General features: G+C 38.1%; 1 protein-coding gene across 1 annotated transcript in view; it reads left to right on the top strand.

Moving 5' to 3' along the window:
- MRPL3 (mitochondrial ribosomal protein L3) overlaps positions 1-1,678 on the top strand; it is a 36,681-nt gene extending 35,003 nt beyond the window's left edge. Inside the window, exon 10 of the mRNA XM_043969310.1 lies at positions 1,307-1,678. Within this exon, the coding sequence (XP_043825245.1) occupies positions 1,307-1,456 (150 nt within the window). The 3' untranslated portion in view covers positions 1,457-1,678. The remainder of the gene's footprint in view (positions 1-1,306) is intronic.
- The last annotated feature ends 10,854 nt before the right edge of the window (positions 1,679-12,532 follow it).

Genomic DNA, 12,532 nt, shown 5'->3' with positions numbered 1-12,532 from the left:
GCTGTGTACTTACTTCAACCAAGTTATTCATTTTCTTTTTACCAAAATGACTATGCCTCATTTTTCTCTGTGTGTGTATAATTATATGTAATTTTTAAAAATTCTCTCTGAATGAGGACTATAGAATGAGTCAAATGCTGTCACAAAACCAGGGATATTTTTCCCAAAAAAATAGTGCCAACATTTTTACTATAAATAAACATTAATATCAGGATATCATAGCATAACAAAAAATCACCACCAGTGGCTAGGGTATAAAGACTCATTGACTCTTTGAGACATAGGCATTTTTTCAGTACCTACTATGTGCCAGGCATTGTGCCGAGCACTTTAGAATTATTTCATTTTCTCTCCACAACCAATCCTGTGAGGTAGGAGCTGTTATGATTCCTGTTTTACATTTTAAGAAACTTGAGGCAGAGGTAAAATGACTTGTCCAGAACTACAGCTAGGAAGAGTCTGGTGCTTTATTTGAATTGTTATTTAGCACTATAAATAGTAACAGAACTGTGTGTCACCATTAAGGAAAAGCCTGTATATAGATTCAAAATAGAATGAGAGATAAAAAGATAAAGATATATAAAACATTCTTGTTCTCATCACATCTCAGACCCATATTTTCAGTTGCATTTTAAGATTTCAGGTGAGATATAGTTTCCTTTCCCAGCTTCACAATAGCCTGTTTTCAAGATGTAGAGATTAAAATTTATGGGGCTTTTAGGTTATTAGTTTTGACATTGACTTCTTCCTTTACCAAACTCTTGTATATAATAGGCATTTATTTACTTTTTTGAGTGTTATGTGGATAGAATGCTGGGCCTAGAGTTAGGAAGGTCTGAGTTCAAATTTGGCTTCTGACACTTACTAGCTCGTGATCCTGGGCAAGCCACTTCACGCTGTCCTGTTTGCCTCAGTTTCCTCATCTGTAAAATGAGCTGGAGAAGGAAGTGGCAAACCCCTCCGGGATTGGGGGCGGGGGGTATCATGAAGAGTCATCCACAATTGAAAATGTCTGAACAACAAATCTTTGAGTGAATGAATTTTATATATAATGTGCCACCACAAGTGGTACTTTGGAATTTATAAGTCATTAATTTGACAGGTCTGATCTCTAGGAAAGCTAAGGTTCAACAGAAGGTTGATAATCAGTGATGCAAGTTAATGGATGGTGGAGGTAGAGAGCATGAACAAAATGCCAGTGCTTGTCTTTTGGAGGGTGGTTTTGTTTTATATAATTCTAGAACAATCAGCACTTAGGTCAACTTAGTAAGCGCCTCGATTTGTAACGTATTACTTCTTTTCCTAGATCCGGGACTCTGCCCTGCCTGCCTATAAAGACTTTTCCAAAACTCTCCCGTTCCCTACTTATTTTCCTGATAGTGGAGAGGAACTACCAGAAGATTTATATGCTGATGATGTTTGTCAGCCCAGTGACCCTTCAGTCGTGTACACTTAACATCCTTGTACATTGCGGACTCTCGTTTTCTATGGATTGTACAGAACTAGAACAAAGAGCCAGAAACCGCCTCCTTTTTTCACAATTCCTCTGGGCCCTTTGTGTCAAGTGAATGACCAGCTCAACCTGGACTTTTAAATCACGGCATTAAATAGAATTGATTGATGGTTGGATTTTAAGCTGGGTATTAATTTGCATATTAAAAAAATCTTTTTATAATAATATGGACTTCATTCTCTCCTTATCAAATAGATCTAGTTATAGTAGTACTATTCTCAAAGAACTGAATTCCACTTTTTTTCCTACACTTTGAGAGATTAATGTAATGGGGTAATGAAGCAGGGAGTAGCCAAAGCTAGTGTGTTTCAGCTTACTTGTATAGAGAAGCTCCCTATCATGCGGATCCAGTCTTGTGCAGTTAAGCATTGCCTCACACGGGAGTACCACACAGCAAGGACCTGGGTCCCTGATCAGGTTCCTGGTATGAAAGGAGTGATCATATTCAATCTGGGAGATTTCAGCACTCATTTTGAAGCAGAAATAGCAGTTTTTAAAACCCAAAGGAAGGGCAGCTAGGTGGCACAGTGGATAAAGCACAGGCCCTGAGTTCAAATTCGGACTCAGACACTTGACACTTAACTAGCTTTGTGACCCTGGGCAAGTCACTCAACCCTCATTGCCCCACCCCCCCAAAAAAACCCAAAGGAGCCTGTGTTTGTCTTTTCAAACACATCCCTTGTTCTACCATAGAAATTCCATTTATTCCTTTCTACATCTGTTGACAGAGTACAGAGAATTCTGCTAGGTCCAGGACTCCTGCCTTTGTGGGCACTGAAGAACAGAAACACATTTCTGGGATTCAGCATTTTACATGGCAAGTCCCTTGTAAAAGTACAGAACCCAAAGCCATGTGAGGTCCGAGGAGGAAGAGCATTAGCAAATGGGATATGGGGAAGTCCCATGGAGTCAGTGATATGTGAGTTAAGCTTCACAGAATGGGTAGAAATTGGGCGGGTGCAGATAAGAAAGGACATTGCAGCCCTAAAGATTAGTAAGCAAAGACCCAAAGGGGACATTAAACTGTCACCTAGATGAGAATAACACGAGTTATGGGTGGGAATATACAATGGCACGAGATCATAGATTATAGCGGTCCTTGAATGATATGTAGAGGCTTTGAACTGTGGGCAAGAGGAGCCCCTGAAGATTGTATTTTTTTGGTCAAGGAGAGCATCAGCAAGATTACTTAGGAGCCCCCGAAAGAAGGGGGGAGGGATCATTAGAAGCCTTTTGAAATGGAGTAGGCGTTGAGGAGGGCCTTTGTCATGGGGGTAGCAATGGGGGCAGGGAAGTATAACATGAGCATGTGCTAACCAAGGTTGCCCTGGTGAATGCTCTTTCAACAGTGACATCATTAATAAGAGTGTAGGCCCGCAAAGCTAGCCCCTCAGTTCCTAGAAGTGTGTGGGGATTGCCTGTGTCACCAGTTTAACTCATCCCCCGTGACGTCAGGCTGCTTCACAGTTAAACAGCGACTTACTTAGAATACTCCAGCAGCCACGTCCCTTTGTTTTGGTGGAATAACTTTCAGTGGGAGCTTAAAAGAATCTGGGATCTTAGATAGGAGGTTGTCACTTCAGTTTCAGGAAGATACTGCACTGGAATGAGGAACTTTGGGAGTTGATTTAAGCCACATTTGTCCTTTAAGTTGTTTGATGAATAAATGGGTGCAAGAAGGAAAATCCTCAATGTGTCAAGCACCACCCCGATGAGACACTGAGATTTTACCCAAATTGTACTTTAACAGAAACTGGCATTGAGGTGGCGCAGGGGATTGCGTGTCAAGCCTGGGGTCAGGAAGACTCATCTTCCTGAATTCAAATCTAGTCTCAGACATTTGCTGACTGTGTGACCCTCGGCAAGTCACTTAACCCAGTTTGCCTCCATTTCCTCATCTGCCAAATGAGCTGGAGAAGGAAATGGCAAACCATTTCAGTGTCTTTGCCAAGAAAACCCCAAATGGGGACTGAAGAACAATAAACTGGTAAATATGTACTTTTAGTTCATTAAATAATAGCCCTTTTATGGACAAGGAAATAAAATCTCATACCCAAGTATCCAGGCTCTTTCTGCTTATCCAGTCTTCTATACATTCATTTTCTTAAGATGAATTAATCCCAATTTTAAGTAGAATAGGGGCCCCATATATCATTTCAGAGAGGTTTTCAATTGACTTACTGTATAGTTTTAATACCAGGCCCTTGTTCCTAAAAAATACTGATCTTTAGAAGGTTATATGCCTCCTGTTCCTCCTTGTGTATAGCCTGAGGCTTAAAATATTGATTTCTCTTATAGATTCAAAGTGTGTTCCCTACCTCTGCTCCTAAAATTAACTGCAGATCGTAGGAATTTAATGACCTAAGAAACCTCAGGAAATGTGCTGAGACAGGATGTCAAAGAAACTTTGGTCATGGGTGAAATGGGATCTCTTCTGCCTAAAGTACCTACTTTGGAGTAGCAGAAGGAATCCCAGAAATGGGGGGGGGGGGCAGGATTGTTTTGTCTTTAGAGCCATGACCAAACCAATGCGATTCTCCCCCCTTTACTCTAGCCAGCACGTTACATTATGTTATGCACACTCTTCTGCCATTTCAAATGATGAAAGGACTGTAACCATAAACTATTTATTTTCCAACAAGTAAAACGGATAAGAAACTAGCTGCCAAATACTGATCGTGGAAATTATCACTATTTTAAAGCATCAAGTACACTTTTTAAGAAAACCAGCCCGATTCCTACAGTTGATTAAGATTCAGTGTTCAAGAGACTGCTGGGTCACATGGCCAACAAAATGGAGAACCATCCTCACAACCCTCTCCAAAAGAGAAATTATGTGCCAAAGGTAAATCAACTTCAGCTCTCTCCATGCCACTAAAAGGTATGAACTGATTGATACCTAATATTTACCCACTGTCCATCAAGCTACTGACAGCAAGGTGGCACTGACCACCTGACCCAAGCAGGGTCTGGTAACAGACCATGACTCCACACTCCAATGCCCCCACCCCATTTCTCAGTGCCCGGGAAATCCAAACTCCAAAAGGCAGGAATTTGGCTGAAGCTGAGATAGATCATAATAGAGCTCATCCAGAGTGGAGGGACAGAGGGAACAGGGCAGGCAGGACACGTGTCAGGGCTTGACCCTGGCCTCCTACCCAAATTAATGACTAACAACGAAGAGAAAATAATTCCTGCAGTCCCTCAGGAAAAAGAATCTGTTGAGGAAAAGGGGAGGAGGTCAAAGGAAAGGATTGAAAAAGGAAAAGGGGAGGGCCGCTAGGTGGCACAGTAGATAGAGCACCAGCCCTGGAGTCAGGAGGACCTGAGTTCAAATCCGGCCTCAGATACTTGACAGGTACTACCTGTGTGTGACCCTGGGCAAATCACTTAATCCCAATTGCCTCACAAAAAAAAGAAAAAAGGAAAGGGGAAAAAAGAAACCTTGCTTCAATGGTTGGAGAGAGTACCACTGATAAATGTTCCTATGAGTGAAGAGAGAGATTCTAGAAAGGGAAACAACAACCTTACAATGGATATTATCTGCAAGGATCTGTTTCTTAGAGAGACCGTTAATCCTGCCTCTAGAGAAGGGGAATCAGAGCTCTCCAAGGTAATCAACATCCAAAAGAGAGGGGAGGGCATGGACTCAGGAAAGAGATTTTGAGGTAAATGAGGACAGTTATCAAGGGTAGGGGGCAAAGGTCAATAATGAACTACATAATCAAGGATATAGGAAGAATCCTACCAAGAAGAAATATTCTAAAAACAAAGACATAATAGGAATAAAAGTGAGGTACTAGAAAAAAAATTTTTACTGTACATTAAGTGAATCCAAAAAAGAAGTTGTAATAATCCTATCATATAAAGCAAAAATAAACATTCCCCCCAAAAGTTAAACAAGGAAATTACATTATGCTGAGGTAAAGCAAGAAGACAAACCAGTATCAATATTAAACTTAAATGCTCCAAATGCCTTAGCATCCAAGTTAATAAAGAAATATTATGTACAGATAATAATACATTAATGAAAAGAGACTTCAATGTCCCTCTTCATTTTGGATAATTCTAACAGAAAAATAAATAAAACAGGAAAAAATAGAATTGAACAAATTTCTAGAAAATCCAGAACCAAAAAACTTTTTAATAATAATAAAAATTCTTATTTAAAAATTTGAATTCCAAATTTTGTCCCCCCTTCCCTCCCTCCCCTTCTCCCTCCCTGAGGCAGCAAGCAATCAAGTATAGGTTATACACGTGCAATTATGTAAAACATTACTGTATTAGTCATTGTATAAGAAAATGAATTAAAAAACAAAAGAAAGTGAAAAATAGGATGCTTCAGTCTGTTCAATCAATCTCAGTTCTTTCTTTGGAGGTAGATAGAACGCTTCATCATTACTCCTTTGGGATTGTCTTGGACCACTGTATTACTGAGAATAATTAAGTCATTAAGTTCTTCATCAAACGGTATTGCTGTCACTGCACAATGTTCTCCTGGTTCTGCTCACTTCACTATACAACAGTTCATACAAATCTTTCCAGGCCTTTCTGAAATCTTCCTGTTTGTCATTTCTTATAGCACAATAATATTCCATCACCATCATACACCACAGCTTGTTTAGCCATTCTCCAATTGATGGCCATTCCTTTGATTTCCAATTCTTAGCCACCACAAAAAGAGCTGCTATAAATATTTGTGTACAAATAGGCATTTTTCTCTTTTTTGGGATGTCTTTGGGATATAAACCTAGTAGTGGTATTACTGTATCAAAGGGTATTGTGGGGAGAATGCACAACAGAACTAAGACTTATGTCATCTTCTAAATGGACTGCAAAAGAATATACATACTTCTCAATATGATATGAAACTTAGAAAAATTGACCACTTTTTAGGGTACAGAGATATTGAAAATAAATGGAAAAATAGTAAATATATCCTTTACAGACCATAATGCAATAATGTCATTGTTGATATGCAAATGGAAATTTAACATTTAAATCCTACATGAGTGGGGGGTCAAAGAACAAATCATAGAAACAGTAATTATGTTTAAATATGATAATGATATAACAACAAAATTTCTAGAATGAAGCTAAAGTGGTCTTTTGAAGAAAAAAACATATTGTTACAAATATAAATTTAAGCCAATAGAAGATTAATGAACTGAAGATGGATTTTTAAAAATTAGTCAACAAATAAAGAAGCTTTTAAAAAAAGCACAAAAATAAAGATATTAAAAAATTAAAGGAGAAATAGATTAACTGAAAGCTAAAAATGACAATGATAAAATAAAACTAAACCTTGGATCTTTGAAAAAACTAATAAAAAGTATAAATCTAATTTGATTCAAAAGAAGAGGACAAAAAATAGTGAACAAGCCAGGGAAAGTTACAGCAAAACCAGAATAAAAAGAATAATCGGATCCTATCAGGCATAGTTATATGCTAAGAACACTGAGAACACAAAAGAAGAGAGGATTATCTTCACAATTTTAAAATGCCCAAACTATTAGAAGATCATATAGAAAACCCAATGTCAGTAAAAGAAATAGATCCACCTAGACAGTGACTACCAAAGTGGGGTGGGGGAGGAACCTCCTAGTCCTAAGGGATTCATAAGAGAATTCTATCAAACTTTTAAAGAACAAGTAGTACTCACACTACACAAATTATTCTCAAAAAATGAGAAAGAAAGCAGTTTACCAGAGACCTTTTAAGAGACAAATATAGTCTTGATACATTAATCAAGGAAGGAGAAAACACAGAAGAAAAAGTATAGACCAATATCATTAACACATATTGATTAAAAAATTTCAAAAAGACTACAGAAATTTATTTAAGAAATCATTCATTCATTCATTCATTCATTCATTCATTCATTCATTCATTATGACCAAATTGGATTTTTGCCAGAGAAGAAAGGATAGTTCAACATTAGCACATAATTAATCACATATAATCATCTCAATAGATGCAGAAAAAGTCTTTGACAAAGTATAGCACTCTCTTATGCTAAAAAGAAAAAAAGAAAGAAAAAAAAAACACCCTACAGAATACAGGCATAGATGGGCCTTTAAATATCTGTGTGTGTGTGTGTGTGTGTGTGTGTATAAAATAAGCATCTATCTAAAACCAAAAGCAAGCACCCTATGCAATGAGGATACAATAGAATATTTCCCAGTAAATATGAGATTAAAGCGGGGGTGCCTACTCTCCCCACCTATTTGATAGAGTTCTTGAAATGGTAGCAACAGCATTAAGAAGAGAAAGAAATTAAAGACATAAATATAAGTGAAAAGGAGATAAAACTACACCTATCTGCTGAAAGTATACTTGGAAAATTCTTGAGATCAGGAAAAATCCTAATTGAGATAATAGCCTCTCAAAAATCAACTGTATTTCTCTGTAATAATAACAAAATCCAAGAAGCAATAGTAGAAGGGGAAATTCCATCCCAATTAACTACAAAATGCATAAAATATCTGAGGATTAATCTACCAAAGCACACAAAAGCCTCATAGAGATTCCATTACAAAGGGTTCTTTTATATATATATATATATATAACAAATAGCAGGAGAATATTCAGTGCTCATGGCTAGGCTGTGCCAATATAGTAAAAATGACAATACCACCAAAGTCAATTTGCACTTCTAATACTATACCAATAAAATTATCAAGGGGATACTTTGTAGAACTTGATCAAATAATAAAAAAATTCATTTAGAAATACAGAAGTGTAGGGGATAGATTGGAATGGGTTAACAAAATATAGCATTATTACTGTACCTGAACAACAACCTCAGGGTCACCAGCTGGAAGACCAGTGAGGTGACTCCAAGGCTGTAGGATACTTCTTAATGAAGATATAAATCAAAAAGAATGCATTGAACAATGTGTTTCAGTTAAAACTAACCATTCCCCGCAAAGAATATTTTGTTCCTGTATTCATCATTGTTACACTTCTAATGTTTTATTGTTTAAGTTGCTTCCACTGAATAGACACACTGACCATCTGGATGAATCTGAGAGTGTATATAAACTCAGGATCCTGTGATTAAAGTTGGTCTCTGGTGCATGAATTGAGACCCCTGCTCTTTTCATTTGGGACTCTGGCATAGAAGATCTAGAATATCAAGGAAAATGATGAAAATAGGTAGGGACAAATGTGGAATAGCTCTTCTAGACCTCAAATGACATTATAAAGTAGCAGTCATCAAAACTGTCAGGTACTGAAGCAGACTTAATAACCCAGTATTCCATAAAGCAGAAGACATAAATTACCAATGAAAGGCCTCTCTATCTGATAAAAAGTGCTGGGGAAACTGGAAAGCACTGTGACAGGTATTAGACTTAGAGCCACATCTTACACCATATTTCACGATATACATTCCAAATGGGTTCATGGCCCTTAATATTAAGGATCATAGTATTTTTTTAAAAATAGAAGAGAACAATGTTCTTAACCAAACAAGGGATAGAGGCAATTAGAAAAGATAAAATAAGTAACTTTGAATATATGTAACTGGAAAACTTCTGTAGAAACAAAATGAATGCACTTAGGATAAGAAAAGAAGTGGTAAAATGGAGGTGGGGGGGAGTCTTTGTATCAAATTGTTCTGATAAGGCTTTGACATCCATGATATATGAACAACTAACAAATGTATGATTATATATAGATAAATGGTCAAAAGATATTTACAAAAAACATTCTCAAAAGAACCACTGGAAAGTATTCAAGACCATACAAAAGAATTCTCCAAATCACTAATAAGAAAGCAACCTTCAAGTTTCCCCTCAAATCCTTCCCAGCAGGATGTGAGGTGAATTTTGTCATTTTGAAAATAACCAACAAGGGGCAATAATTAATGGTGAATTTTGTCATCTTGAAAATGACCCAAAAAGGGCAATAATTAATGGTGTAGGGGTAGTGGGATGACCCACTAATACATTATTGGTGGAGCTGTGAAATGCAACAACTATTTTGGAAAGCAATTTAGAATTGTGCAAATAAAGTGACTAAATTTCCATACCCATTGACCTAGAGACTCCACTCCTTGGCTTATACACCAAGGAAGCCATTGATTAAAAAAAACAAAGTCCCTATATACACTAAAATATTTATAACAGCACTTATGGGGAAAGCAAAGAATTGGAAACAAAAATAGATGCCTATTGATTGAGGAATTTCTAAACAAATTGTGGTATATGAATGGAATAGAATATTCCCGTCTTGTAAGAAATGATCAATGTGTTAATTTACAGAGGAGCATAGAAAGATTTACATGAAATTATGAAGTGATATAAGCATAGCCAAGTATCAACAGACACGGTAACTGTTCAGTGTCATGTCCAACTCTTTGTGACCCCGTGGACCAGAGCACTCCAGGCTCACTACTGGCTATGGGGTTTTCCTAGCAAAAATACTGGAGTGGTTTGCCATTTCCTTCTCCAGTGGATCATCTTTTATATAGATAGCTACACAGTAACCACAACAGTGTAGATGGACAGAGTCATATAACAACAGCAGCCGCAGCAGTCGCCACCAAAAGTGACTTCTGCAAAATTATAAAGATCAAGCTGGACTCCCAAAAGAAGAGATGAGTTCATTCCCAGTCACACCTTTGCAGAGGAGGGAGGATTGCAGGCATTGCATATTGCAACTTTGCAAAATGCAAAAACATTGCAAAGTTTCCAGACTTTTTCAACGTATTGACATGTTGCACGATTCTTTTTCCTTCTTTTCTTTGTTTTTGACATTAAATAAAATGCTGTTTGTTATATGGGATGGCTATCTGGGAGGGGAGAGGAAGGGATACTGGGGAAAACTTTGATGATGTCATTTTAAAATATTAATAAAAGCTTATTTAAAAATCAAAGATTGATTGTTTATTGAGTCTCCTTGAAGTCATTCAGTCCATGTTTCCAGCTGAGACAAAGACTTGGGCTTTTTCCATGGCTGTTTTAATGATATGCTGCTTCCCACACACCTTGATTCCAAGATCTTGCACTCACCCTAACCACTTGATTTTGTCCTCGTGTGTGTATGTATATATAACCCAATATAAATATCAATATACTTATTATACAATGAACATGTATTTATATAACATAATCAATATAATCTATAACTATATATATTTTTTGGCAAATACTGGAGTGGTTTTCCCTTTTCTTCTCCAGCTCATTTTACAGATGGGGAAACTTGGACAAACAGGGGGAAGTGATTTGCCCAGGGTCATGCAGCTAGTATGTGTACTTACATATATACACATATATATGTTTTTATAAATATATAAGTATACACACACACACATACAAATAGACAGACATGCTGGAAGAAATGGTGAAGCTCAGGGGCAGCTATGTAGCACAGTGGATAAAACACTGCCCCTGGAAGGAAGAAAGAAAGAAAAGAAGGAAGGAAGGAAGGAAGGAAGGAAGGAAGGAAGGAAGGAAGGAAGGAAGGAAGGAAGGAAGGAAGGAAGGAAGGAAGGAAGGAAGGAAGGAAGGAAGGAAGGAAGGAAGGAAGGAAGGAAGGGAGAAAGGGAGAAAAGGAGAAAAGGAGAAAGGGAGAAAGAGAGAGACAGAGAGAGAAAGAAAGAAAGAGAGAGAGAGAAAGAGAGAAGGAAAGAAGGAAGAAGGAAAGAAGGAAGAAAAGAAGGGAGGAAGGAAAGAAGGAAGAAAAGAAGGAAGGAAGGAAGAAATAAATGGTGACATTTAAATACTTGTCTAATTGAAAAGGGGTTCACGACGACTTGGTTGCTACTCACACAACTTTGGCCTGAAGGAAATGACTAGCTCACTGACCACCCTGGACCATATTTCCTTTCTCTCCCAACGGAGGAGGATTTCTAAAACCCTAAAGCCAGCATCCTAACAGAGAACTTGATGCTTCATCCTGGAACCACTAAGCAGAGGGCTGCAGGGTCGGTATATTCTTTTAGGGGCAGCTGAGTGGAGGATAGATTGGATAAGGAGAGGCACAGGCAAGGAGACCAATTAGGAAGTAATTACAATAAGTCCAAGCGAGAGGTGATGAGTAATATGGTAGCTGTGTGAGTGGCCAGAAGGTGGAAATGACAAGATTGGACCAAATAACATCCCCATACTCGGTATGGCCATGCTGTGTTCTCTCCTAACAAGCCTGTACTAGAGTTAAATCAAGGCACCGTAATCGCAGACCACTGGGTTGTCTCCATACAAGACAAAATGATGAGTGATGTTCGGAATCTGCCTTCACAGCCTCAAATTCTTGAAATAACAGGAGGAGATTAAAGCGTCACTGTCAACTATAGAACACTCGAGCCACGTGTGAGTGGCTGGCCCAGATTTCATTATTTCTTGGTTCATAGGTTGGATCTCTTCCCCTGCTCTTGGATATCATTTCCAAAGGAGCAGCAGCTGGATTTTGTGCCACTCATTTCTTTTTTCCCCCCTTTTTGTGATTAATGAGGAGGCTCATGTAAAAAAGACAGGCTGAATTAATCTTAACATGTGCATTCCTTAGCAGCACAAAAGCAAATTGTTTCAACTTGGCTGCCACCTTTGGTTCAGAAAAGGCTTGTGAGATTCATTGGCACATTTCAGGGTATGAGTGAGAAAAAGATGAATAATTTGTCTTTGGAGCCCTAACTGCAATAAGGCAACAGGGGCTTTGCCACAGGGCACTGACATGAGAAGGGTCATATTGTGCCCCCTCTTCTAGCACAAGTGTATCCAATTATCTTCTCTACTGCCAACCTACTTCCCCCACCCAAATATTTTTTTTTCAACTGACTTCACCGATGCATTAGAAGTTCTATTTGTCCTTCAGGCTTTAGATGTAACCTTTATGTGAAAAGTATTAGTTGCCTTGTAATGTTTATAAAGGTTAAGTGACTTGCCCAGGGTCACACAGCTAGTAAGTGTCAAGTGTCTGAGGCCAGATTTGAACTCAGGTCCTCCTGAATCCAGGGTTGGTGCTCTATCCACTGTGCCACCTAGCTGCCCCCGGAAATGAGACTTTTTAAGCTAA

This window comes from Dromiciops gliroides, chromosome 5 (assembly GCF_019393635.1).
Source record: "Dromiciops gliroides isolate mDroGli1 chromosome 5, mDroGli1.pri, whole genome shotgun sequence".
Taxonomy (NCBI): Eukaryota; Metazoa; Chordata; class Mammalia; order Microbiotheria; family Microbiotheriidae; genus Dromiciops; species Dromiciops gliroides.
Note: the sequence above shows the minus strand (reverse complement) of the source record. Positions and strands in the feature narration are given on the sequence as shown.